At 45.1% G+C, this 27960-nt stretch overlaps 2 protein-coding genes across 7 annotated transcripts in view; one reads left to right on the top strand and one right to left on the bottom strand.

Annotated features, from left to right (window-relative positions):
• ANKMY2 (ankyrin repeat and MYND domain containing 2) overlaps positions 1-12435 on the top strand; it is a 43760-nt gene extending 31325 nt beyond the window's left edge. For both annotated transcript variants that reach the window (XM_073582142.1, XM_073582143.1), the window contains exons 5-10: positions 149-309; positions 2128-2342; positions 3888-4023; positions 4750-4878; positions 6043-6184; positions 10442-12435. In XM_073582142.1, coding sequence (XP_073438243.1) covers positions 149-309; positions 2128-2342; positions 3888-4023; positions 4750-4878; positions 6043-6184; positions 10442-10611 — 953 coding nt within the window. In that variant the 3' untranslated portion in view covers positions 10612-12435. The remainder of the gene's footprint in view (positions 1-148; positions 310-2127; positions 2343-3887; positions 4024-4749; positions 4879-6042; positions 6185-10441) is intronic.
• Positions 12436-14892: 2457 nt separating this feature from the next.
• The window catches only part of LRRC72 (leucine rich repeat containing 72), a 39164-nt gene continuing 26096 nt past the window's right edge, over positions 14893-27960 (bottom strand). For 4 of the 5 annotated variants that reach the window (XM_073582150.1, XM_073582148.1, XM_073582147.1 and 1 more), the window contains 7 exons: positions 26579-26648; positions 25337-25418; positions 23497-23610; positions 21053-21142; positions 18552-18704; positions 18084-18114; positions 14893-15311 (listed from right to left, as the gene is read on the bottom strand). In XM_073582150.1, coding sequence (XP_073438251.1) covers positions 15146-15311; positions 18084-18114; positions 18552-18704; positions 21053-21142; positions 23497-23610; positions 25337-25418; positions 26579-26648 — 706 coding nt within the window. In that variant the 3' untranslated portion in view covers positions 14893-15145. Of the gene's footprint in view, positions 15312-18083; positions 18115-18551; positions 18705-21052; positions 21143-23496; positions 23611-25336; positions 25419-26578; positions 26649-27960 lie in introns of those variants that run through there. The other variant, XR_012233477.1, reaches the window with a different exon arrangement.

The following is a 27960-nucleotide window of genomic DNA, read 5'->3' as shown; positions in this document are numbered from 1 at the left end:
TCCCAGCATGCTCTGATAGTCTGTGGAGCAGAGAGCAGTGTGTGACCTGTCTGCATATAGGATGAAATCCTTTACCCGACATGTGCCAGTATGGCCCCCGGAGCGGCCGTGACTCTCGGACTTCCCTTCTTCTCTCTCTATGTCCCAGGTCAGCACGATTGTGTCACCGTCATTAACAATTTCTTTCCACGTGAGAAGTTGGATTATTACACCAAACCGCAAGGACTAAACCCAGAACCGAAGTTACCGGTGAAGCTGTCCGGACCTTTACACAAGATCATCACTACCACCAACCTCCACCCGGTGCAGGTAAAGCTGTCACATCTCTGTTCTGGGGGGGCCGCCACGTGTAATATACGTGTCCCCTCATCGGCTGTAGATCTGGATCAGATCTGGATCCATTAACGTTTCTGCTGTGATCTTTTTTTTAATGTTTTTGCCTTTAACCCCCCTGACAGCGGTTACCTTTCACCTTTCACCTTTCTCTCCTCGTCTCCCAGTGGCCATAACTTTTTTTGCGCCGTACGATGAGTTATTTGTGAGACGAGTTGCAGTTCTGAATGACCGAAAAATGTCCTGAAAAATAATTCCAAATGCCGTGAAATAAAACGCACTCCTGTCAATGTGTTTTGGGTTCCATTTCCATGGCATTTTATTTGCAGAAAACGTAACCTGTTGTCATTAGTGATCAGTCCGATTACTGCAGTATCAAACCTGTACTTCTTTAATTTTTATTTTAGTGTTTAAAAAAACAAAAAAAAAGTTGATCTATAACTTGATTTGTAAGCCATAGTGTGAGGGCTGGTATTTTTTTATTTTCTCCTGGCGAGTTGATATTTTTATGGCTACAATTTGGGGCATATATCATGCTTTGATCACTTTTAATTACACTGTTGGGGATGGGTGTAACAACTGAAGAGACGGCAATTCTGGCATTAATTATTTGTAATGTTCTCATACAGGACAGTTTTAAAGTAAAAATAAAATAATACATGTATTTTTTTTTTTTTTAAATTTCTAACAACTTATTATTTGAGTAGTCATCTGATCGCTTGTTTTATACACTACACTGCTAACATATTGAAGTATATACAGAGGCTAAGCTTAGAGCCTGCAGCTGAGTTTAACAGGAGTGCCACAGGGACCGCCATGGGGGCCTTCAGCAGGCCTTGTCTGCCATGCTAGCACCCTGCAATCACCTTCCTCCACCTATAACCTACATGGACATCACGCGTTGGAAAGAAATTAAAATGCATATTTTCTCTGCTTACAAAGGAGGACGGGCTCTTCCAATCAGATGTCTCCATACTTCTGATGTCGCTCCTCTCTCACAGTCAGGCCGGGATCACACAATCAAGAAACATGGCCGAGTCTCACATGTTAATACCCGGCACTTGGATCGGAGCGTGCGGCCGCATAGTAATACATGCAGCCGTAGGCTCCGATGTGAGTGCCGGTGGCAGTGCTGGGTATTAACATGTGAGACTCGGCCGTGTTTCTCGCATGTGTGATACCAGCCTCACAGAGAGAAACTGCAGCTGCATCCCCCTCCTCCCTCTAGATTCGTCATCTTTTGTGATTGACGAGTTTTCTGAACATTATTACAACTGATGCAGAAGGCGAGAATATCTGTTGGTGTAAATAGCAAACTTGGGCAAAATTTAACATGAGGAAGATTTGATTGGATAGAAATATGTTTGTAAATCCAGTTAAGAGGGGGTGTCCATAATTAAGGCAAATTTATTTTTTTTAATGCATGCACTTGGGGCAAAAATAATTCTTGCGATTTGGGTTTTATTAAAAATATTGCACTTTTTGGCTTTTACATTCTTAGTTTGTCTGCACCTAAAACATTGATGTGTTGTGAGGTCATAAATCAGCTAAGAGGAGCTTAGAAATAGAGAGATGAACGAGTTACAAACAGAATGAGCTTACTGATGGTCTCTCAGATGACTCTTTCTGCAGCCAGCAATCAATGATGCAACACAGAGGCTATAGAAGCCAGATCTTTACTGAATCCCAGTTACAAAAATTGTCTCCAAAAGCGGACAACCATTTTAACTTGTTAAAGTAAATTTTATATAATTAAAAAATAAAATTAAATTCTGGTGCAATCTGTTCTCCCAGATAATTTTTTTGATAAAAGAGAACCCGCTGCTGTTGGATGCAGACGCTCTGAAGAGATGCAGCGCGGTGCTGGACCTGATCTGTGAGAAGTGCATGAAGCAGCGAGACATGAACGAGATCCTGGCCATGAAGATGCATTACATCAGCTGCATCTTCCAGAAGTGCGGCGCTCATCTGCAGGAGCAGGAGAATCAGCTGGATCCTCTCATTAAAAGGTACCATAGGTCTGCACAGGAGCTGTGTGCGCAAAACGGGAGATGCTTAATCAAGACAATTTGCAAACTTTCTGCCTCCACTATGAAGTAATAGATCGTATTCATTGTATGTAATCTGCATCCTACTCTAGACCTTTGTTTTGTTTTTTTTACATTGGATCCTATACTCCAGCCGCATCCAAAGCTGCATTCACGGGTCTACTGGCTTCCTGATTCCAGATGAGTCCACCACACAAGTGCTTATTAAAGGGTTATTCCTCAACGTCAGATCTGGATATTGCCAGATTGTGCTGCGTAAAACAAGCCATTTCCAATTTACTGCTTATTAAAATTTGCAGTTGTTTTTGAGATATAAACCTTTTTACTTTTGTTTACAGCTCGTTGCCATGGAGACTGACCACCGCTGCTGTCTATCCTGTAATCATTGCCCTGAAGCTGGCTGGCATTGGGAGGTAGCAGCACACTTGGGCGATGCTGGCCAGCTTCAAAACCATCCATAGAAAAGACTGCGAGTGTTCTCCTGTCTAGCAGCGGTGGTCGGTCTCCAAGGCAACGAGCAGTAAACAAAGAAAAAGTGTTTATATCTCAACAACAGCTGGAAATTTTCATTAGTCGTGAAAAGCAAAATTGCTTGTATTTCCCCGCTCCATCCAACAATACCCATTTAAGATGGGATTAACCCTTTTACATGCCACCGCCATACATTGACTGTTGATGTGGAGCAGACGCCGTACAGTGCGGGTGACGGCCGCGTTTTACAGCCAGCACCCGAGAGGAATTGCTGCCATTGGAGTTGGCTCTGACTGCAAATAGTTTAACCTCTTGGATCACGTTGTCAATCATGACAAAATTGGGGAGAAAAAGTCAGAATTGCATCACCGCCCGCCTCCCCTGAAAAAAAAAAAAAAAAAATGGAGCTAACAGAGGTCCAAAAAAAAGGCAAGGACCCCAAAATGGGGCCAATCAAAACTACAGATTGTACTGCAGAAAAGCAAAACATAAAGTAATATTCTAAAGGTACGGCTCTCAGAATCTGGCGACTGGACACAATTTGTTTTTAATTATTATTATTATATTTTTTAATAATAAAACAAACAAAAGTAAAAAAACATACCATAATAATGGTCTCATAATAACCAGAATGAGTCTAAGTTACCAGCTCATATATTACTCCAAAATATAACCCCTTCACGACAGGCGCCGTACATGTACGGCGCCTGTTGTCTCCCCCTTTGATGTGGGCTCCGACGATGAGCCCACATTTTTACCGGCACATGTCAGCTGTTTTGAACAGCTGACATGTGCCTCGGAACAGCCGCAGATGGAATCGCAATCCACCCACAGCTGTTAACCTGTTAAATGCCGCTGTCAGCCTCTGACAGCGGCATTTAATTCGCCCTACCAGGAGGTGCATCAGAAATCCTGCCCACCGGTGACCCCATCGCTCGTTGGTATGACAACCAGAGGTCTCCACCTATTGCCAGTGTATAATCACTATTTTCCATGGTTTCTCCGCTTGACGTTTCTCTCCGTGTTCTCGTTCAGCTTACTGAAGGGTCGAGATGGCGACTGCTTTCCCGTTTTCCAAGAAAAGTTCATAAGGGAAAGTATCCGGAAATTTCCATACTGCGAGGCCACACTCCTGCAGCAACTGGTTCGAAGCATCGCTCCTGTTGAAATTGTAAGGATATTACTGTGAATTGGAAATATCGTCGGACATATCGCTTTAAATAGAGTCACTTCCAGCTGTGCAAGACAACGATGTGCTCTCTATGGGAGCCAGATCTGCTCTTATTGGACTTATTTCTCTCCTTGTTCTCCCTCTGTCAGCTCCTCCTGTCAGCCAATCATATTAGTAGTTGAGTGATGACATCAGCAGAGTAGAGCTAGCCATACAGAAGAGTTACAAACTCCTTATCACAATCAGCTCAATGACCAATTCTCAGTTGACTCGTTCTGCAGCAAGCGACATGCAGGGAAATAAAGAGCTTGAAACCCAATTGCAAATTTTATTTTTTTTATTTTTAAATCAAATCATTTTTATTGAAAAACTCCAAATACAGATTTTCCATCTTTCAAATAACATAATAATTGTATAGTATAAAAGAAAAGTATCTCGACTGCAATTCCCTAAACCCAAATCAAGGAAAAATATTTTTAACTCCAAACATATGTGCACAAGTAAAAAAAAAAAAAAAAACCCTCCAGACTGAGGCCATATTCTAAGTGTAAATCCTTTATTGATCCTATAAAAAAATATTTTGGTCTTCTAGGTGACACGGGTTATGGCCACATGACCACTCCTGGCTGGTGTATGAGCCGCCTAGAGCTGCAGAACTTGTTTTATTTCTGTGCCTTTAATCATTTTAAGATTTTGGAGCTAATAATGTATTTTTGGTTTCTCCAGGGATCTGACCCCACAGCGTTTTCCGTGCTGACGCAAGCCATTACCGGCCAGGTGGGCTTTGTGGATGCAGAATTTTGCACTACATGTGGTGAGAAAGGCGCAGATAAACGCTGCTCGGTTTGCAAGTTGGTGAGTCTTTCTTGATTTCTCCGTGGCCACATCAAGATATTAATTTTACTTTTCCTCCCCAGCTTGCTATAGATGCTGAAAAACATGCTTATTTCCTCAGACCTTACGACTTGAGGTGGCATAGATCGTGCTGATCTTTAGGCAGGGGTGGGGTATTGCTATTTAAGGCTCCTCAGGGGAGGGGCATTCAGCTGAGACAGAGGTTTACCAATGGGGTGGAACTGGTGCCCATTGCAGTTCCCTGGAAGTGACAACTCCGTTGAACATATTTCTGTCTATTGACTTTTCAGAAGTACCCTCCCCAACTTTATACTGTATAAAAGCCCCCAGATTGGCAAAAGCCACGATGAAACACTGCTCTGTAATAGGCTCCTTACTGTTATATTCTCCCATCTACACCTCTGCTCCCCACGATGGGATCCAAATTAGTATGTTATCCAATTGCATCTATGTGGTAGGCTTATTAAAGCTCCAGACCACTTTCATCTCCATTAGTAAAACATGACTGATCGCTTCCAAAATACAGCAAGGCACTGCCTAGGAATTGTGTGTGGAATTGCTCAGCCCCATTCACTTCAACAAAGCTGAGCTGCAGTACCGCACACCACCCACGGCATAGTTTTTGTAAGTAAGCCTACCTTTATTTCTTGTGATCTCTGACTACCTATTTAAATAAAACATTAAAAAAAAGTGCCGCAGTGTTCCGCAGATCATGTCTGGTATTGCAGCTCAGTCCCGTTCACTTCAGTGCAGCTCAAGGACAGTTGTCGGGGGGGGCGGGCTGTCTTTGCAAGTAAGCAGCAGTCATGTTTTTGTAATCCTGGACAACCCCTTTTTTAATACTTTAAACCCATTTTCACCTGACCCAAATATTTAGACTGAGGCCACAGAAAAGCCTTATGACGGCAGATGTAAGTATTAATATTAAGCATTTATCTTTAGCGGATAATTCTTTAAGATGGCACTACCCCTTTAAAACTGGACCTTTTGAGGAAGCTTGCGCGTTGCTGCCATCTACCAGTCTTAAAATGTAACTACGTTACTGCAAGGTGCTCTCCCATACTGTTGTGGAACTACAATTCCCAGCAAGCTCTAACACAAGCATCATGGGAGTTGGCGCCAAACGTATCAGACTTCTTACTGTCCTGTTTCCTTGTCCGTCAGGTCATCTACTGCGGCCAGAAGTGTCAGAAACTTCACTGGTTCACCCACAAGAAAGTCTGCAAAATCCTGAAGGAGAAGCGAGAGAAGCAAGAGCTGGAGGCGTCCAAAGAGCAGAAGAGGCAGGAGCGGCTGGCCGAGAGAGGTCCGTGGAGAAAGACGATTGTTAGTGATTGCTGTCAGTGAATGGAACAAATGTTTAACGTCCGGAGGCTGCAAACACGTGAACTACTCACAGCTGAGGGTTTGTTACAATGGAATCCTGATAATCCTTTAGAATTTACCTGCACTGATACATTGTAACAAACATATCAGCACAGGAGGGAATTTTGGGCTTCACAGTGGTTAGATCAAACAGGATCATCTACACTGGACTGAATAGTAACAAACCTTCAGCTGTGGAAAGTATAAGGTCAGGGTGGGTTTTTCAACCTCCGGATAGAAAGAAATCCTATTTCCATTCACTGACAAGGAGATTTTAGGAAAATGATGAAGAAATCTGCTTTATAGAAAATCTGACACTTGCTATATACACAGATTTTTTTTTTTTTTTAGTCAGGTGTAAATGCCGCTGTTCTCCTGATTGCGGCGACGGTTTTCTTTTCTTTCTGCTCCTCTCCGTTCCTGAGATATGGCCCCCTCGTCCCCGTATATAAATCTAGTTTTGTTAACCAAGAGGACGTGATCCTCACCTTCTATTTGGGCATCTACATGAGAGTGACACCCCCTTGGCTAACAAGACATCAATTTCATACATCAGGAAGCTGTATGTATTCCCTGCAGTGACCTCTACGGGTGACATCCAAGAATTACATCCTAGCCATTGAAATATATGGGACGCCATGAAATGGAAAGACCACCAAAGTGAAAGCCCCTCTTAGGTAAAGTAGATCATCTCTGATGTCCAGGTGGCCATACAGGAAATATTAAATAAGCTTTTCCACTTCTGGTAGTTGAAAAACCCTTTAAACAGCCATTTAAGAACTCGGCCAGGTCTTTTCTCCCAGAGTGTGGACCCCCACTAGTCTTCACCTCGTTCTCACATGAGCATGTCCCTTAATTCCCGCTCCTTTGTGTAGAAGCTTTTCTCCTCCTGTGTTACGATGCCTTTTCTTGGCGCTCAGCATCTCCCGTCATCACCCGGCTCTGATCCTCTTCTCTAATTTCCCGACACTGAGACGACGTGTAAGAACAAGATGGTGTGATGGCTTCTTAGCGGGAGAAGTGTTTGTAGCTGAGAATGGAGGACCGCAAGAAACTCTTCATTGTCCGCCATTACTTGGAGATACTGAGGAGAATTACCTCCAGCCTCGTACGGAACAGCGGGAATCATCAGAAAGCTCATTATATTACATAGCTCTGTGCGCGAATAACTGGTAGAGAAGTGAAGAGTATAAAGAGTCGCCATCAGTGCTGAATATTCATCATCTGATGTAGATTATTAATGCTATAAATAATCAGTCATCATATAATGCCGCACAACGGAGCCACAAAATCATATTCAGGAAACAATGTACTGTCACCTCCTGCTGATTAATACTTCTGTATACAATAAAAATGTTTAAGCTTCTTCACAATATTATAATACTGCCCCCTATATACAAGAATATAATTACTATAATACTGCTCCTTTGTACAAGAATATAACTACTATAATACTGCCCCTATATACAAGAATATAACTACTATAATACTGCCCCCTATGTACAAGAATATAACTACTATAATACTGCCCCCTATATACAAGAATATAACTACTATAATACTGCCCCCTATGTACAAGAATATAACTACTATAATACTGCCCCCTATGTACAAGAATATAACTACTATAATACTGCTCCTATGTACAAGAATATAACTACTATAATACTGCCCCTATGTACAAGAATATAACTACTATAATACTGCTCCCTATGTACAAGAATATAACTACTATAATACTGGTCCTATGTACAAGAATATAACTACTATAATACTGCTCCCTATGTACAAGAATATAACTACTATAATACTGCCCCTATGTACAAGAATATAACTACTATAATACTGCCTCTATGTACAAGAATATAACTACTATAATACTGCTCCCTATGTACAAGAATATAACTACTATAATACTGCCCCTATGTACAAGAATATAACTACTATAATACTGCCCCTATGTACAAGAATATAAATACTATAATACTGCCCCCTATATACAAGAATATATTATAATACTGCACCCTATATACAAGAATATAACTACTATAATGCTGCCCCCTATATACAAGAATATAACTACTATAATGCTGCTCCTATGTACAAGAATATAACTACTATAATACTGCCCCTATGTACAAGAATATATTATAATACTGCACCCTATATACAAGAATATAACTACTATAATACTGCCCCCTATATACAAGAATATAACTACTATAATGCTGCTCCTATGTACAAGAATATAACTACTATAATGCTGCTCCTATGTACAAGAATATAACTACTATAATACTGTTCCTATGTACAAGAATATATTATAATACTGCACCCTATATACAAGAATACTGCCCCTATGTACAAGAATATAACTACTATAATACTGCCTCCTATGTACAAGAATACAGTCATATGTAAAAGTTTGGGCACCCCTATTAATGTTAACCTTTTTTCTTTATAACAATTTTGGTTTTTGCAACAGCTATTTCAGTTTCATATATCTAATAACTGATGGACTCAGTTATATTTCTGGTTTCAAATGAGGTTTATTGTATTAACAGAAAATGTGCAATCTGCATTTAAACAAAATTTGACCGGTGCAAAAGTATGGGCACCCTTATCGTTTTCTTGATTTGAACACTCCTAACTACTTTTTACTGACTTCCTGAAGCACTAAATTGGTTTTGTAACCTCATTGAGCTTTGAACTTTATAGCCAGGTGTATCAGATCATGAGAAAAGGTATTTAAGGTGGCCACTTGCAAGTAGTTCTCCTATTTGATTCTCCTATGAAGAGTGGCATCATGGGCTCCTCAAAACAACTCTCAAATTATCTGAAAATAAAGATTATTCAACATAGCTTTTCAGGGGAAGGATACAAAAAGTTGTCTCAGAGATTTAACCTGCCAGTTTCCACTGTGAGGAACATAGTAAGGAAATGGAAGAACACAGGTACAGTTCTTGTTAAGCCCAGAAGTGGCAGGCCAAGAAAAATATCAGAAAGGCAGAGAAGAAGAATGGTGAGAACAGTCAAGGACAATCCACAGACCACCTCCAAAGACCTGCAGCATCATCTTGCTGCAGATGGTGTCACTGTGCATCGGTCAACAATACAGCGCACTTTGCACAAGGAGAAGCTGTATGGGAGAGTGATGCGAAAGAAGCCGTTTCTGCAAGCACGCCACAAACAGAGTCGCCTGAGGTATGCAAAAGCACATTTGGACAAGCCAGTTACATTTTGGAAGAAGGTCCTGTGGACTGATGAAACAAAGATTGAGGAGTTTGGTCATACAAAAAGGCGTTATGCATGGAGACTAAAAAACACAGCATTCCAAGAAAAACACTTGCTACCCACAGTAAAATTTGGTGGAGGTTCCATCATGCTTTGGGGCTGTGTGGCCAATGCCGGCACCGGGAATCTTGCTAAAGTTGAGGGTCGCATGGATTCCACTCAGTATCAGCAAATTCTTGACAATAATGTGCAAGAATCAGTGACGAAGTTGAAGTTACGCAGGGGATGGATATTTCAGCAAGACAATGATCCAAAACACCGCTCCAAATCTACTCAGGCATTCATGCAGAGGAACAACTACAATGTTCTGGAATGGCCATCCCAGTCCCCAGACCTGAATATCATTGAACATCTGTGGGATGATTTGAAGCGGGCTGTCCATGCTCGGCGACCATCAAACTTAACTGAACTGGAATTGTTTTGTAAACAGGAATGGTCACAAATACCTTCATCCAGGATCCAGGAACTCATTAATAGCTACAGGAAGCGACTAGAGGCTGTTATTTTTGCAAAAGGAGGATCTACGAAATATTAATGTCACTTTTATGTTGAGGTGCACATACTTTTGCACCGGTCAAATTTTGTTAAAATGCAGATTGCACATTTTCTGTTAGTACAATAAACCTCATTTGAATCCAGAAATATAACTGAGTCCATCAGTTATTAGATATATGAAACTGAAATAGCTGTTGCAAAAGCCAAAATTGTTATAAATAAAAAAGGTTAACATTAATAGGGGTGCCCAAACTTTTACATATGACTGTATAACTACTATAATACTGCTGCAGTCCCAATTGCTTCCACATGGTGGCGCACATTACTGTATGGATAGACTTGTTGCACTGTAGATTTTTACACCTTCTAATTGGAAGCAGATATATTATTATTATTTTTTTTATTCCAGAGCTGAAATCTGCTGAATCTGCGGCGTCACAGGAGGATAATGGTGAAAGTGAAGCTTCCACAGTAAAAGATTCCGACTCCACAATAGAAGAGACTGTGACTTCTGCTGCAGATGATGAAACCTCGGCTGATCCGATCCAGCCGGATGCACAGGAGGGAGCAGGACAATGATCCGACCACTGCGCTCCTACAATGTTCTACACTGCAGACATGAAAATCTACATCTTGCTGCCGTAGAACTACAAGTCCCAGCTTGATAAGAGTTTTACAATGGAAGGAAGGACGTATAGCAGCGAAATATGAGAAGCCCACGTGCTGCAGAACCAGCGCTGCTCCACATTCCACCGCCACCCTCCGTCCACATCAGGACCACATGTGACTAATAAAGGACTGTTCTCTTCACTGACAGTGATATGTCTGCTCCTGGGAAAGCTGGGTGATGACTAATATGGTGTAGTGTCGGCTCCCACATTGGTCATCACTCAGATTTCCTAGACTTGGGTGTGGTGACGCCATGTAATTATACTGCGATATGGTTACAGGAAGGTGCCGCAGCATAACTAGAGGTGCCATTAATGGCAGGTTCCTGGAACTTTAACGTTGATGACCTATTAAAGGGAAAGGTCATTTAGTAGCTTGGTGGGGTCTGGCACCAGACACCCCACTGATCATCTGATCGATGGGGTCGTAGCGCATCAGAACTGACACAGCACCATACATTTTGTAGTGGCCGGGAGCGGTACTGCAGCCTCTCTCATTTGATGGCCACAGCACAATGCAGCTTGTTCAGGGCCGGTGTGCCACGGCTCATTGAATAATCTGATCGGGGGTTAGATCTCTTCCAATCATCCTATGGAAAGGTCAATATTGAAGTCCTGGAAATCGCCATTAAAGGGGTTTTCAAAGCTACATAAATTTTCTAGTGGATCGGTAAAAATGGTTAGTTTGCTGTGAATCCCCCAATCACCGCGGAGGGAGCTGAATAGAGCGGCCGGCCGGGTGTCGCGCTCCTGCGTAATAGGTGATGGGTGGTGATTATGGGGAAATCGCTTTAATAAATATTACTTTTCTCTATCTCCGGGTGGCGATCAGTTGATTAGCAGGACGATGCTTTCCCCAGTTTCCTCAATGACAAATACCATTTGGCAGTTTTCCATTCTGACAACCATTGTGGGAGCGGTGGCCTCACTGGTTGTCAGCCTTGGCCTGTGCCTTTCTGTGTCATCATGGATGAGGCGCTGGCATTTCTTGCTGCTGCGGCAGTGAAGAATTGAGTTTCCAGCTTGACAGATGACCGATTGCTGCTGTCACTGACAGTAATCATGGGGGTCTGCTCCCTCCCTAGGGACCGCCGCTTTAGTAGCGTCCATGTGAAGACCACCACATGCACACCGTATTCAGTAACCCCTCTCTTCTATACACCGCCCTGTGACCCCGGATTTAATGCCCATCCAGGACCGGGCATTTCCTGCTCCTTCAAGGGGTTCTCCACATTTACAAAACCCTTCCACTTGTCCTGTTTCTTACAGGATTTTTTACCGTTACCCAATAGTTCATGCATTTGCTCATAAAGTTGAGTGACAAGACGTTAAGGTAGTTTCTTTATCCATGCCACTACTCATCCATTGGCTTCAGAGCTGAAATCCGCCAGCAATACTTAATCCTCATTGAGCTTCTGGAAAGGGCATTCTAGGAATGTAATAAAATTCAATTTCTTGATGTCAAAGAATGGAAACATTGTACTTTCTACCTGGGGGCCTATTCTCACAGCTGAGGGTTTGTTACAGTTGCATCCAGTAGAGACAATGGTCTGAGACTGATACATTGTAACTGAGGACAGGTGAAAGCTTCTGTTCCTGGAGGTTTGTAAAAAACCCTCAGCTGTGAGAAGTATTAGGGCTGTCCAGGTGCGTAACCTCTGCCTGTAAAGAATGTTTTAATTCATTGACTGCAAGCAGATATTTTAAAAGTGGTGATAAATGGAAATAGTAATTGCATGTGACTTTTCGTCCCTTCTTACGCTACTTTCGCGCTTGTTGATACCGTCCTTTCTTTATCTGTGACTTCAATACGTGATGGCTGTGTAGGGAATATCCCTTTAAGGGGGGTGATTCTGTATGGCCAAACTACTTACAGAGTGCTGATGGGACCTCCGGTGATTGACCGGAACTTGACTTTTCCCTGCAGCACCTCCACAGGAAAAAGCAAGAATTACATATTTTGCATTGAATCCAATTGGAAGAGCAGGGGTCCTCCACAGAGATAATGTTAGCCTCTCCCCGTGTTGCCCACCCACAAAAACTCTAAAATAAAATCCATAAACCTCCTGTAGCTATCAGCTGAACATGTGCCTGACTGACAACTGTTCCAAATGGCCCTTCATTTACAAATAAGTTTTGTACTTGGACTACCGATGCGCAGGTGACCCTGCCAATACCTCAAATAAGAACCCAATTTGTCAGTCACCTGACACGTTCTTCAGCCATGATTTTAATATGTGATCATTGAGGTTGGTGATTGGCTGCAGTGGTAAGGTGACTGATGGATGGGACTGGTGCTAAAGCATGAGGTAACTTAAGGGCAAATACTTATCTATTTTTTTTTTTTAACATCCCCTACCTTTTTTTTTTTCTTTAAATTCCAAGACAACCTCCTTTTAAAGGGTTTCTCCCCATATTCTGTCATCCTGCGCACACTGCTTCCCTGACTCCTGCTTGCTGGGGGCAGCTCCCCTGACTCCTGCTTGCTGGGGACAGAGCGCTCCTGATTGACAGTTCAGACCACTCGCATGATTGGGCTGACAGCCGGACTACGTTCTGCCATGCTTTGGCACTGAATCATCTGGCCAGCTTTGCAAGCTCTATAGCAAAGAGCTCTCTAACTGCGCTCCAAGGTTACCAGCTACCTTTTACAGACTGCAGAGGTGGCCGGTAACTTGGCACCGATCCAGACTATAAAATAAAAAAAATATCTCCATTCTTGAGAACAGTGAACAGTGTCATGGAAACTGAGGACGAGGTTTGGCTTACCGACTCCACAGCCCTGGTCAATGAGGCTCCAGGAGAAGACTCAACTCATTGGTGAGGACCATGGCTGGAAGCCTATGGTGATCACAAAACTCACAAGTCACTAAGGACCCAGACGGGAATCCCGCCATATGGTCACGAGGAGGCACAACCATCCCAACCTCTCATCATAACATTCTGCACAGTGTCTAACTTCTCGCTTGATATTTTCGGGACCATACACACCAGATGTTCTGTGCGGGTTACGTAAATGTTTTTGTCCGTTAAGATCAGGTAGACATGTGGCCGCTGTTCGGAGAAGGTTAGCGAAAAAAAAGACGAAACTTAAGCAATGTCAAAATGTTCAACTGGTAAAGTTTGATTTGTTGATAGAACGTAGAACCTGTTTATCATCTCTACAAATCAATGTGTGTGAGCCTGTCGTGTATGGCGGTATAATCCAGAGGCCGTGGACGGAAAGCAGAGCACTGCTGCAACACCGACTCCCCTCATACTGAGATAATCAAAGAAACAGTCCTGCATGTACAACTCCTCAGACATAGGAGCAGTATTATAGTAGTTATATTCTTGTACATAGCAGTATTATAGTAGTTATATTCTTGTACATAGGAGCAGTATTATAGTAGTTATATTCTTGTACATGGGGGCAGTATTATAGTAGTTATATTCTTGTACATAGGGGGCAGTATTATAGTAGTTATATTCTTGTACATAGGGGCAGTATTATAGTAGTTATATTCTTGTACATAGGAGCAGTATTATAGTAGTTATATTCTTGTACATAGGAGCAGTATTATAGTAGTTATATTCTTGTACATAGGGGCAGTATTATAGTAGTTATATTCTTGTACATAGGAGGCAGTATTATAGTAGTTATATTCTTGTACCTAGGAGCAGTATTATAGTAGTTATATTCTTGTACATAGGGAGCAGTATTATAGTAGTTATATTCTTGTACCTAGGAGCAGTATTATAGTAGTTATATTCTTGTACCTAGGGGCAGTATTATAGTAGTTATATTCTTGTACATAGGAGCAGTATTATAGTAGTTATATTCTTGTACATAGGAGCAGTATTATAGTAGTTATATTCTTGTACCTAGGGGCAGTATTATAGTAGTTATATTCTTGTACTTAGGAGCAGTATTATAGTAGTTATATTCTTGTACTTAGGAGCAGTATTATAGTAGTTATATTCTTGTACATAGGAGCAGTATTATAGTAGTTATATTCTTGTACCTAGGGGCAGTATTATAGTAGTTATATTCTTGTACTTAGGAGCAGTATTATAGTAGTTATATTCTTGTACATAGGGGCAGTATTATAGTAGTTATATTCTTGTACATAGGAGCAGTATTATAGTAGTTTTATTCTTGTACATAGGAGCAGTATTATAGTAGTTTGATATGGAATTATACACATCAAGCAACAGATTTTTTCATTTATTATCCATCACATGTATTCCAGGGAAGGTTTCTCCACAATAGATGATAGCATTGACGGCTAGTGTTGCCCTTTAATTCATATATCTGTCCTATACATGGTGTAATATTGACTGTAGGTATGATTGAAGGTATGGGCAATATTGGGTAATATTTACAGGCAGATATGAAGCCTCAGCAGCCAGAAAAGTGAGTATCGTCTTCTTTCACCGTTTTCGTTCACCTTATTAATTTGTCATTATCGAAATGTGACGGTGATCAACTGGGGTGCATCCTTGGGATTCTCCTCTGAGCGTAGAAGTTTGGATACCGGACTCTTATTCCAATCGAAGAGAGTAAATTGCATAATGGATCTGTGATATCCTCTCAGTAGAACTTTATCGTCCAGGGTAAAACCATCGTTACTAAGGAAGAATAAGAAAGATTGTATATAAATAAAGAATAAGTTAGAATCTACACTCCGAGACACTGAAATTACAACACCAGGAAGGAAAAGCTGTGGAATTAGCAAATAAATATATATATTTTTCCAAGGAGAATAATGCAAGAACATTTTCTGCCTTTAATATTAGCCATAATCTGTACAAATCAATTGAGAAACAAACTGAAATATTTTCAGGTGAAATAAAAAAACACTACAATAATGTGCTTGCATAAATATTCACACCTTTACACTAATACTTAGAATTCTGTCAGAAATTCAAAGGCGACTTCAACATTCTTTTGGGGTCGGAGTCTATCTGCAGCACATCTAGAATTGGCGATCATTGCCTGCTCTTCCTTGCAGCAGCTCCACATCTGCCAGGTTGCGGAGGCATCTCCGGTGTGCAGCGCCCTCTTCAGGCCACCTACACAGTGTCTATTGCACTTAAGTCTGGGCTCAGGGTGGGACTGTCCAGAACTCGAACTTCTGGTGAAGCCGTTCTTTTGGTGCTTCGGAAGGCACTGAAGGTCATTAACGTGTAGAAAGGTGAAATTGCTCCTCATCTTCCCCTTTTTAGCAGAGGCCTAAAGGTTTTGATGCAAACTCGTCTGATAGTTGGAACTGCTCATAATTCCCTCCACTTTCACAGAAGCCACAGTAAAAGCTCCCAAAAAACAACCCCAAAGCAAAATGCAGCCTCCACCATGACTCACTCTAGGGATGGTGATCTTTTGGTGAAATGGGATGTTTATAACAAACATACCTTTTGGAATTATGGCCAAAAAGTTTATCCTTGTTCTGATCAAACATAACACGTTTCCCACATGCTTTTGGCAGACCTATATACAGTATATATAGATGATATAGCCGGGCTTGGATGTTTTTCATTTTAAGCAAAGACTTCCGTTTTTCCCCCCGACCCCACATGCCAGACATATGAAGAATACGGGAGATTGTCACATGTAGGACACAACCCGAACTTGACAAAAATTCCTGCAGCTCCTCTAATGTTGCTGTCGGACTTTTGGCAGCCACCTAGACCAATTTTCTACTTCCCTTTTTTTTATAAATTTGAGGGATATCCAGTTCTAGGTAATGTCACTGTTGTGACACATTTCAGCCACTTCTTGGACATGTTCACAGTGTCCATGGTAGATTCAATTTCTTGGCTATATTTTTATACCCTTCTAATGAATGATCACTTTCAACTATGAGATCCTTTTGATGTTTTGTCAGCTGTTTATGGACCAGAAAACGCTATGAAAATTCTCCTAGCATATCGAAAGTTTATGTGGGGTTTATCAAAATCACTGTAAATGATGGCAGCAGTGTAAATGTGATTGGCTAATTTTGAACAAAACCACATCCCCAACTATAAGAGGGTATTCACATTCCTGCAACCACATTATTTTCGTTTTGTTAAATGTATATTCCTACTCAAAATGATTTCTTTGATTCTCAATGGATTTGTATAGATTATGGGAGATGTGAAAGGTGGAAAAAGTTCTGAAATTGTTCTTATTAAAAATAATAATTTATCCACTGTACATAAGATTCTGTCTGCTGCCACCACTAGGGGGAGCTCCCTGTATACAGAGATACATGATAAGATCCTGTCTGCAGCCACCACTAGGGGGAGCTCCCTGTATACAGAGATACATGATAAGATCCTGTCTGCAGCCACCACTAGGGGGAGCTCCCTGTATACAGAGATACATGATAAGATCCTGTCTGCAGCCACCACTAGGGGGAGCTCCCTGTATACAGAGATACATTATAACATCCTGTCTGCAGTCACCACTAGGGGGAGCTCCCTGTATACAGAGATACAGGAAAAGATCCTGTCTGCAGCAACCACTAGGGGGAGTTCCCTGTATACAGAGATACATGATAAGATCATGTCTGCAGTAACCACTAGGGGAGCTCCCTGTATACAGAGATACATGATAAGATCCTGTCTGCAGCCACCACTAGGAGGAGTTCCCTGTATACAGAGATACATGATAAGATCCTGTCTGCAGCCGCCACTAGGGGGAGCTCCCTGTATAAAGAGATACATGATAAGATTCTGTCTGCAGCCACCACTAGGAGGAGATCCCTATATACAGAGATACATGATAAGATCCTGTCTGTAGCCACCACTAGAGGGAGCTCCCTGTATACAGAGATACATAAGATCCTGTCTGCGGCCACCACTAGGGGGAGCTCCCTGTATACAGAGATACATGATAAGATCCTGTCTGCAGCCACAACTAGAGGGAGTGCCCTGTATACAGAGATACATGATAAGATCCTGTCTGCAGTCACCCCTAGGGGGAGCTCCCTGTATACAGAGATACATAAGATTCTGTCTGCAGCCACCACTAGGGGGAGCTCCCTGTATACATACATGATAAGATCCTGTCTGTAGCCACCACTAGGGGGAGCTCCCTGTATACAGAGATACATAAGATCCTGTATGCAGTCACCACTAGGGGGAGCTCCCTGTATACAAAGATACATGATAAGATCCTGTCTGCAGCCACCACTAGGGGGAGCTCCCTGTATACAGAGATACATGATAAGCTCCTGTCTGCAGTCACCACTAGGGGGAGCTCCCTGTGTACAGAGATACATGATAAGGCAGCCATCACTAGGGGGAGATCCCTGTATACAGAGATACATGATAAGCTCCTGTCTGCAGCCACAACTAGGGGGAGCTCCCTACATAGAGTCTGATATCAGGGATTCCTGATGCATTCTTCCTCCTCACCTGTTGGTATTACTTGGAAGGACACGATATCCTGTAAAGACATAAAACAGGAAAGTTAAGATATTTTGTGACCGTTGTGACTGCAGGACAGTAAATGCCATTTCTTGCAGCCTTCTTTTGTTTTCCTGCAGCCGGATCGGTCTGTAATAAGCCCCGGAAGGAGATGCTCGCTCTTACTCCATCACTTATGTCACCACTTCCCAACTTTTCTTTATTTTTAAACTTTTAAATAAAAATAGCCAGAGACTGTGTAGATTAGTAAAGGAGGGTGACGTTTCCTTTCTGCCTGTACAGGGTAGACAGTAGGGGAGAGATTACTATTAGGCACCACTAAAACTTTGGCCCTAATGGCGCATTGCAAGCCACTGGCCCGTTTCCACCATTGGCCCGCTGGTGCCCGGGTGTAGACAGGTGGTCGTGTAGATGAGGGGCTGTGGCCCCTGGTGTCCATGCCATGTGGGCACTCACTGTGTGATCTGTGGCCTGTGGAGCCGCGACCTGCGGCCAATCTGCTGCCGACGACCGAGTCGGTTCTTCTCCCAAATCCCAGAGAATGAATGACGGCCGTCCGGTGCGGATTAAAGAGCTGGAACGCTTCTTCTCTCTCCTTCTGTGTCACGTCTGCAAGAAAAGACGCTCAGCCTCCATTACCGTCATCTAGCTCTTATCTATCAAATATCTATGATCTTCACTAGTCGGATAAATTCTTGAGACTGACACAATTTGCTACTTTGTTGTTTCTTCTCTTTTCCTGTCCGCTCAGTGGTCAGACCCGGGCTCGACCCCCTTTTCCAGTCCATTCACCGGTCAGACCTGGGCTCGACCCCCTTTTCCTGTCCTCTCACAAGTTAGACCTGGGTTCGACCCCCTTTTCCTGTCCACTCACCGGTCAGACCTGGGCTCGACCCCCTTTTCCTGTCCATTCACCAGTCAGACCCGGGCTTGGCCCCTTTTTCCTGTCCATTCACCGGTCAGTCTCGGGCTCGACCCCCTTTCCCTGTCCACTCACCCGTCAGACCCGGACTCGACCCCCTTTTACTGTCTGCTCACTGGTCAAACCTGGGCTCGACCCCCTTTTCCTGTCTGCTCACTGGTCAGCCCCGGGCTCGACCCCCTTTTCCTGTCTGCTCACCGGTCAGACCTTGGCTCGACCCCCTTTTCCTGTCCGCTTACCGGTCAGACCTGGGTTCGACCCCCTTTTCCTGTCCACTCACCGGTCAGACCTGGGCTCAACCCCCTTTTACTGTCCGCTCACCGGTCAGACCCGGGCTCGGCCCCCTTTTACTGTTTGCTCACTGGTCAGACCCGGGCTCGACCCTCTTTTCCTCTCTGCTCACAGGTCAGACCTTGGCTCGACCCCCTTTTCCTGTCCGCTTACCGGTCAGACCTGGGTTCGACCCCCTTTTCCTGTCCGCTCACCGGTCAGACCCGGGCTCAGCCTCCTTTTACTGTCCGCTCACCGGTCAGACCCGGGCTTGGCCCCCTTTTCCTGTCCACTAACCAGTTAGACCCAGGCTCGGCCCCCTTTTACTGTCCGCTCACCGGTCAGACCCGGGCTCGACCCCCTTTTCCTGTCTGCTCACAGGTCAGACCTTGGCTCGACCCCCTTTTCCTGTCCGCTTACGGCTCGACCCCCTTTTCCTGTCCGCTCACCGGTCAGACCCGGGCTCGACCCCCTTTTCCCGTCCGCTCACCAGTCAGACCTGGGCTCGACCCCCTTTTACTGTCCGCTCACCAGTTAGACCTAGGCTCAGCCCCCTTTTACTGTCCGCTCACCGGTCAGACCCGGGCTTGGCCTTTTCCTGTCCACTCACCAGTTAGACCCAGGCTCGGCCCCCTTTTCCTGTCTGCTTACTGGTCAGACCTGGGCTTATTTTGTAATTTCAAGATAAGTGGAAACACCACATAAATTTGGCAGAAGAAGCTGGCGGCGAAACGCGCATCGGGGTGAACGGACGCTGTAGCGGTCATCTTCTCTTGGAAACCACTGATATACAGTATTTCACAAGGTATTTTGGCACATAAGCACTTTTTGGATACCCGATTGCTTACCTTATTGGGTTTATTATTCTACTAACTGGGGAACAACGTACTAATCCTTACCTATACTCTACATGTGCAGCATATCAGCATACCCTATAAGGTACTTTTGCACAAAAGCACTTTATAAATATCTCCTATATAATATACTAATTTGTATCTATACTGGCACGCTGCATGCAGCAGACTAGCACAATCTATATGTACAACGTGTCTCCCCTTCATTAACCCCTTTTCCTACTTATATCTATTGATTTGGTACCAACAGTCACTGTATCCGCTCTATTATTCCGGCCATCTTACTGTATAAACCTAATATATAATCTACGTGGTGTTTCCACTTATCTTGAAATGATAATTGTATTCAGAAAGGGAGATTTTTCGCAGCAACTGATCTTTATTCATGAAAATTCTTTGATTCTCCCTTACATATTTATCTCCTAAACTGCGTCTCCTACATGACATTTTCTGCTTATTTTTATGTTCTTTTTTTTAAACATTTTTGAATTAATAAAATTGATTTTCAACATGGCTGTCTTCTCCGAATTGGACCCTTTTAGACTTGAAGGCTGCAGTTCACATTGTGTTTCTTAAGTTCTTATGAAGTGCCATATTTCACATGAACGGATTCTTTTGTGGTTAATTTAATTCCTAAGTGTGGTTCTCAGGTCCGGTCCGGTGTATATAACTATCCCCCCATGTCGGGCCGGGCCCGTCCTCTCACCTCCTGCAGACGTGTGAGATTACACGACGCTGTACACCTGCCTGGGATTGTGCAGATTTTCGGATTCCACAAATCCGCAGTAATTTGTGGCTGCACCTTGTCGCTTGCTTCAGAAGATGGCGGGAGATACGTGACCTGTGGCCACAGATCTGCGTCCACTTAGAAAAGGGTGGCGGGAATGAGAAACGTACATGGAGGCACTTACACTCACGATCCAGCAGCTGCACGGGAGGAAGGTGGTGGATGACGGTGCGGCGGTAACAGGGGTCTTGTCCCAGCGGGTTATGAAATAGATCTACACAGGATGAGACAGAGACACAAGATGGAGACAAACTCACCGTCTATATATTGTTACCTAAAGCCCCAAACATCGCAGCTAAGTCACCCTAACCCTACGCCTAGTGCTACCCGCGTCACTACTCACTGTCACTCTGGACTTCCAGTCATCAAAGGCAAGAACACATGGCTGCACAGAGAGCGTGAACAGAAGCGAATCCACTACTCGTCCTACACCACCAATGACATTGACATTAATCGCTCCTGCACCCTATACCACCAAGGATGTTGGAATTATTCCAAACACGCACCTGTACCACCAGGGAAATTGGCATGAATCTCTTCATTACAATACAGTGATCAACAGGGAGGCTGGTATTAATCCCTCACTGCCCTGGACCACCGAGGAAGATGGCATTAATTCTTCTGCTACTTTGGACCAGCAGGGAAGTATGACATTTGATTATTTGTACCAAGACAAACTCACAGACTGGGGAAGGAGAAGCAATGAGGGGTTTTACTACTTGGAGTTACAGTAAAGTGATCACTATCCTGGGATCACTGTACTCCAGTTATGACACAACCAATGTGGGGAGTGAGCTGTGGGGTGTGAGCGGCAGGGTGTGAGCTGCAGGAATTGAGCGGCAGGGAGTGAATGGCGGGGAATGAGCTGCGGGTTGTGAGCGGAGAGGTGTGATCTGCGGGAATTGTGCTGTGGGGTGTGAGCTGCAGGAATTGAGATGCAGGGAGTGAATGGAGGGGTGTGAGCGGCGGGGGAGTGAGCGGCAGGGATTGAGCTGCGGGGTGTGAGCGGCGGAGTGTGAGCTGCGGGGAGTGAGCGGCAGGGATTGAGCTGCAGGGTGTGAGCGGCGGAGTGTGAGCTGCGGGGAGTGAGATGCGGGGTGTGAGCGGTGAGGAGTGAGCTGCGGGAATTGTGCTGTGGGGTGTGAGCGGCAGGGAGTGAACTGTGGGATGTGAGCGTCGGGGAATGAGCTGCGGGATGTGAGCGGCGGGGAGTGAGCGGCGGTGAGTGAGCTGCGGGATGTGAGCAGCGGGGAGTGAGCTGTGGGGTGGGAGCTGAGGGGTGTGAGCGGCGGGGTGTGAGCGGCGGGGAGTGAGCGGCGGGGAGAGAGCGGCGGGGTGTGAGCGGCGGGGTGTGAGTTGCAGGGAGTGAGCGGCAGGGAGTGAGCTGCGGGATGTGAGCTGCGGGATGTGAGCGGCGGGGAGTGAGCTGTGGGGTGTGAGCTGAGGGGTGTGAGCTGCGGGATGTGAGCGGCGGGGTGTGAGCGTCGGGGAGAGAGCTGCGGGGTATGAGCGGCGGGGAGTGAGCGGCGGGGAGTGAGCGGCGGGGAGTGAGCGGCGGGGTGTGAGCGGCGGAGAGAGAGCGGCGGGGAGTGAGCGGCGGGATGTGAGCTGCGGGGTTTGAGCGGCGGGATGTGAGCTGTGGGGTTTGAGCGGCGGGGAGTGAGATGCGGAGTGTGAGCGGCGGGGAGTGAGCTGCGGGATGTGAGCGGCGGGGAGTGAGATGCGGAGTGTGAGCGGCGGGGAGTGAGCTGCGGGGAATGAGCGGCGGGATGTGAGCGGCGGGGTGTGAGTGGCGGGGAGTGAGATGCGGGGAGTGAGCGGCAGGGAGTGAGCTGCGGGGTGTGAGCGGCGTGGAGTGAGCGGCGTGGAGTGAGCTGCGGGGTGTGAGCGGCGGGGAGTGAGCGGCGGGGTGTGAGTTGCGGGGTGTGAGTTGCGGGGTGTGAGTTGCGGGGTGTGAGCGGCGGGGAGTGAGATGCGGGGTGTGAGTTGCGGAGAGTGAGTGGCGGGGTGTGAGCGGCTGGGTGTGAGCGGCGGGGTGTGAGTTGCGGGGTGTGAGTTGCGGGGTGTGAGCGGCGGGGAGTGAGATGCGGAGTGTGAGTTGCGGGGTGTGAACGGCGGGGAGTGAGCGGCGGGGTGTGAGTTGCGGGGTGTGAGATGCGGGGTGTGAGTTGCGGAGTGTGAGCGGCATAGAGTGAGTGGCGGGGTGTGAGCGGCGGGGTGTGAGTTGCGGGGTGTGAGCGGCGGGGAGTGAGATGCGGAGTGTGAGTTGCGGGGTGTGAACGGCAGGGAGTGAGATGCGGAGTGTGAGCGGCGGGGTGTGAGCGGCGGGGAGTGAGAGGCAGGGAGTGAGCGGCGGGGAGTGAGTTGCGGGGTGTGAGCGGCGGGGAGTGAGTTGTGGGGTGTGAGCGGCGGGGAGTGAGATGCGGAGTGTGAGCTGCGGGGTGTGAGCGGCGGGGAGTGAGCTGCACCCTTTTGCAGAATGAACGCCTGTTACTTATGCAATCTATCAGGTGACCCCCGGCTGCCAGCGCTGATGACGCAGAGCGTCCCCAAGTGGACGGTGATTACTCAGGACGCGGAGATCTGTCATTCCTCTCAGCTCCTTCACTGTCCTCTTCAGATCTGTCAGGTGGTTGTCATGTAACATCAGGGTCTGCAGCGAGGATAGGTGCTTCAGGGAGCCTGAAACAGAGGAAGAAGGAGACATTACTGACAATGGCGAAGTCTAGACCGTGACCAAGGAGAATCTGCTCCCTCCACAGGATCCGCAAGCTCCTCTCCTGAAATACTCTGCTCTACTGACGTTACTTGCTCCTTCCACTATACACTCAGTCCCAGGATCAGTATCTCAGCACTCCTGAAATACTCTGCGCTACTGAGAAACCCTGTGCTGATCATGGGGGGGAGTTCTTGTCTGTGATCTCCCCCAAGATGAACAGTGCTCTCCTGAAAGACTCTACGCTACCAAAAGATGTTGCTTCTTACACCATGTCATACTATGTAACTGCGACCTAACACAGATTCATCTGCTAAAATACTCTGTGCTGCTGAGAAATATGCTCCTTAAACTATTTAACTCCCAATATGTGACCTTTTGCTCCCGTGAGACGCTGCTCTGTACTGCTGTGGGACCTCGCTGCATCCACTATGTCACTGTCTCCTCCAATACCGTCATTACCCTTAAATACTCTGCGCAGCTGGTCATTTTGATTCTTCTACTAGGTACCTATTGGTCTATGGCCTTCAAGATGAGCGCAGTCCTCTCCTGAAACACTCTGTGCTGCTGGGATACCCTGCTACTTGCCACAGATAAGCTTCAGTTGGCGATCTCCCACGTAACAGGCCACACTCTTCTGCTGAAATGCTCTGTGCTGCTGGAAGAACCCAAACCTTCCATTATGCAAATATATGTCTGACACTTTCCCCATGGTCTGGACGTTCCTCACCTGAAATACTCTGTGCTGCAGGAACCCAGACACTTCCACTATGAAAATGTTAGTCTGCCCAGGCTGCACAGTGTGGCCATAAGACAAGACCCCGCTGATCTCACCCCCGATCCTCCCTCTGATCCCCCCAAATGGAAAAATTGGGAAATCCACAGACGATGAATAAAAGTGGCGAAGTGTCTGCCCTAACGGAAAAGAGATGCCGCAAATGTCTGATCGTGAGAGCGCGATTACAGGTCAACGGAAGAGTCTACACAAATGTATCAAAGGGAATCAGAAACACAGAAAATGAAGCTGTAGCAATCTCGCGAGGAATAGGGACCGCTACATTATCGTGAGACCGCAACGTCATCAAAGGTCTCGCAAGGCATTACTGGGAACGGGAGCATCGCTGAGGCCCGGGAAGGCTGCGCGGGACGCCGGAAGGTGAATATAACCCGATTTTTTATTCTTTTTTTTACAGGGATATGGTACCCAGGGCCTGGAGGACAGTCTCCTCTCCTCCACACCGTGGGTACCATCCGCACATGAGCCGCTCACTTTGGTGCATGGTGGGCATAGCCACATGCGGAAAGTAAGGGAATCTCATGCATTCCTATGGGTGCGGAATCGCAGCAATTCTTTTTGGAATTGCGGCAATCCCGCAAAAAGAATGATCATGCTGCGATTTTTTCCGCGATGCGATTCCGCCACGGAAAAAAACGCATCATTAGCACAGCATGTGCGGAATGCCATAGGAATGTATGGGGTGCGTTCTGTATGTGTTTTTTAAGCGTTTTCGCAGCAAAAACTCTTAAAAATCGCAACGTGTGCACACTGCCTAAATCTATCTTGGACAAATAGCTTGCCCAAGACCAACACTTTTATTTTGCATTGCAGTCACAGCGACCCTCGCATATGACACCGGTCACTGCCTCACAATCCAGTATCAGCATTTGGGGATCGCGCCTGTAAATTCGTACCTGTAATGTCACAGAGTTCATTGCTGTTCAGATACAACTCGGTCAGTCGGAAATTACTGCCTAGAAAGTTCACCGTTGATATCTGAAATAAAGATGAAAACTTCTGAAAAAATTGCACATACGCAAACTGAATTTACAAGAAGTCTTCACCTGTCCAGGTTATAAATGATAGATTTAATCCAAATCCTTGAGACAGAACACATAATCATAAAACTAAATCAAACCCTACGCCAAGTGGGGAGGGGGGCGACCTTAGCACAAGATGCTACGTACCATTAATGAAAACGCCGGGGAAAAAAAAAGAGCAAAGTGTATTCCGTAAACAATATGAAGCTTATTTATAAAGACTGAAAAACAAATAAAAAGATTCACATAAAAGACAAAGTGGATAGCTGAAACATATAACCACGTGCACACAGACACCCAAAAGTGAAAGGTCAATTCACCGAAAACGGGGGGTCTGTCCACTGTGGCCTTCACTGATCAGCAGAATGGACCCCTTTAAACCCCCATTAGTATGAAGTGACAATGTCCTCGGGCCGCACTCAGCTTCTTCCAGGAATCCCCAGAGAATGAACATAGCGGCGGTCGGACGTGTGCACTGTCGCTCCATTCTTGCTGCTGTCAATCACTGACAGCAGCAGTGAAACCGTGCAATCCTGGTAGCACAGCATTCGTGGAGCCCATCGCCCCACCTTGATGATATAATGAAAGAGAACCAATGGGTTGACATGTTCAAGCTTCATAGAGGCTCATAAAAAAAAAGTGAAAAGTTAAAAATATAACAAAAAAAATTAATAATATAAAACTTAAAAATAATTAAAAAAAATTAAAATCACCTCCTTTTAATCCCATTAAAAAAAAGTGTATTTGGTATCGCTCCGTGCGTAAACACTTCTCAGAATATAAAATATATTAACCTGAATTGTTTAACAGTGTGAAAAATAAAAATAAATTGAAACGCCAGAATTCAGGTTTTTCGGTCTCTACACTTCCTTAAAAAAAAAATGCAAAGAAAAATGATCAAAACGTATATACCCCGGAATAGTGTAAGTAAAAACTTCAGCTCACCACCGAAAATAATCAAGCCGATGTCAGAAAAATAATGAAAAATAACTGGACAGGTTTGTTATCGGACTGACCCAGAAAATCGTGCTGTCAGGTCATCTCCAGATGACGAATCACCGGGGATCTGCAAAACCTTCTGCTCAACTCTGACAGAAATCCTGCTAATATCATTACCTTGTTATGGTTGAGCCACAAGTATTTTAGTAAGCGGAACCTTGACAAGTCGCAGACGTCCTGCAGCCCCCTGTACGGAGAGGAATATGGGAATTAACACTACAGACACGGCAGAATAAGGACATGACTGGGACCGCAGCCTGTACAATAGATAAATAAACAATAGATAATAGATGAATAATAGATAGATAGTGTAATGTAAAATGTCTGTAAGATCTGTATGTTAAAGTAAAGTATGATGTTTCTAGAACCTTCTAGAAATCTCCCATTGCTACACACTGAGGAGACGAGCCTGTCATGTAGCTGCAACCCCCCCTCCTTATCAGCTCTGTGCTTGCTGGTAACATGAAACCGTCCATTTCCTCTCGCAGCCTTCCCCCCCCCTGCAAGGGAAAGCATTGCTTTGTTCTGAAACCATGAAGCTTGAATACAGGTATAGGAAATATTAAAAGAAGCCTAGCGTGCACTTCACTTGTGACAGAGATATGAAACTCACATTTCTGCAAAGGGCACGAAGCCAGCTTTCTAAACCCCTAAGTTTCACGATTCTCGGACTTCCAGAAATTGAGATATGGATTGCTCCCAAATGGAGTGTCCTATCTAGTGCATTCTTGATGTTTTCTTGTTGGGTTCGTTACACTGGGAAACATGATACCCTTGGTGAGTTCATATGAGCTTCCCCCATTAAGATATGGTTATCATAACCTTTTTAGTTAAGTTATAACTGAGAGAGAAGGGGGGTTGGACCTCACCAGACCGCCCATTTCGTGAGGTCACAGACCCTAGGCTATAGGTATCCCCTACCAAATTCCAGTCAGTTCAGCTGGAATCCTCTTGCCAGAGCGACGTGCCGATGAGTGGGGACATTTGGTTAAGCGCCCCTCCCCCAGCCACATGGTCTGCCTAATACCAACTACGCACATGTGAGTGTTACTTTCTGTTCTTTCATCCACTTTGTTTTATATTTGTATTTGTACATATTGTGGTGTAATGACCACTGTGTCCACGAGGGGGCGCTGTGTGGATGTCCCAAGAGTGTGAGTGGTTGAAGAGCCATTAGGTATCTCAAGGTGGGTGACCTTGAGATAGAGACATATGTATGTTTATGAATGCTATTGTAAAGTATATATGTCTGTGTGAAGGACCTGTGGTGAGGTCATAGTCATGTGACCCGGTGGGCGTGGCTATGGACCATATAATGTGGCCAGGTTAGGTCACATGGAGTGAATGCTGGGACCTGATTGGTCCAGTTTGGAAGGTCCCGTGAGGAGAAGGATCTCCTCACTAACAGCAGCCTGTGGAGCGGCTGTGTGTGTAATGGCGGCCAGTATCTGAGAGTCCCTGAGGAGTGAGTGGACTTCTGCAGCCTGGAGAAACAGCCA

Source organism: Dendrobates tinctorius, unplaced genomic scaffold, assembly GCF_039654945.1.
Source record: "Dendrobates tinctorius isolate UK_male_01 unplaced genomic scaffold, ASM3965494v1 ptg000070l, whole genome shotgun sequence".
In the NCBI taxonomy this organism is placed as follows: domain Eukaryota; kingdom Metazoa; phylum Chordata; class Amphibia; order Anura; family Dendrobatidae; genus Dendrobates; species Dendrobates tinctorius.
This window is presented reverse-complemented; position numbering and strand designations above follow the sequence as displayed.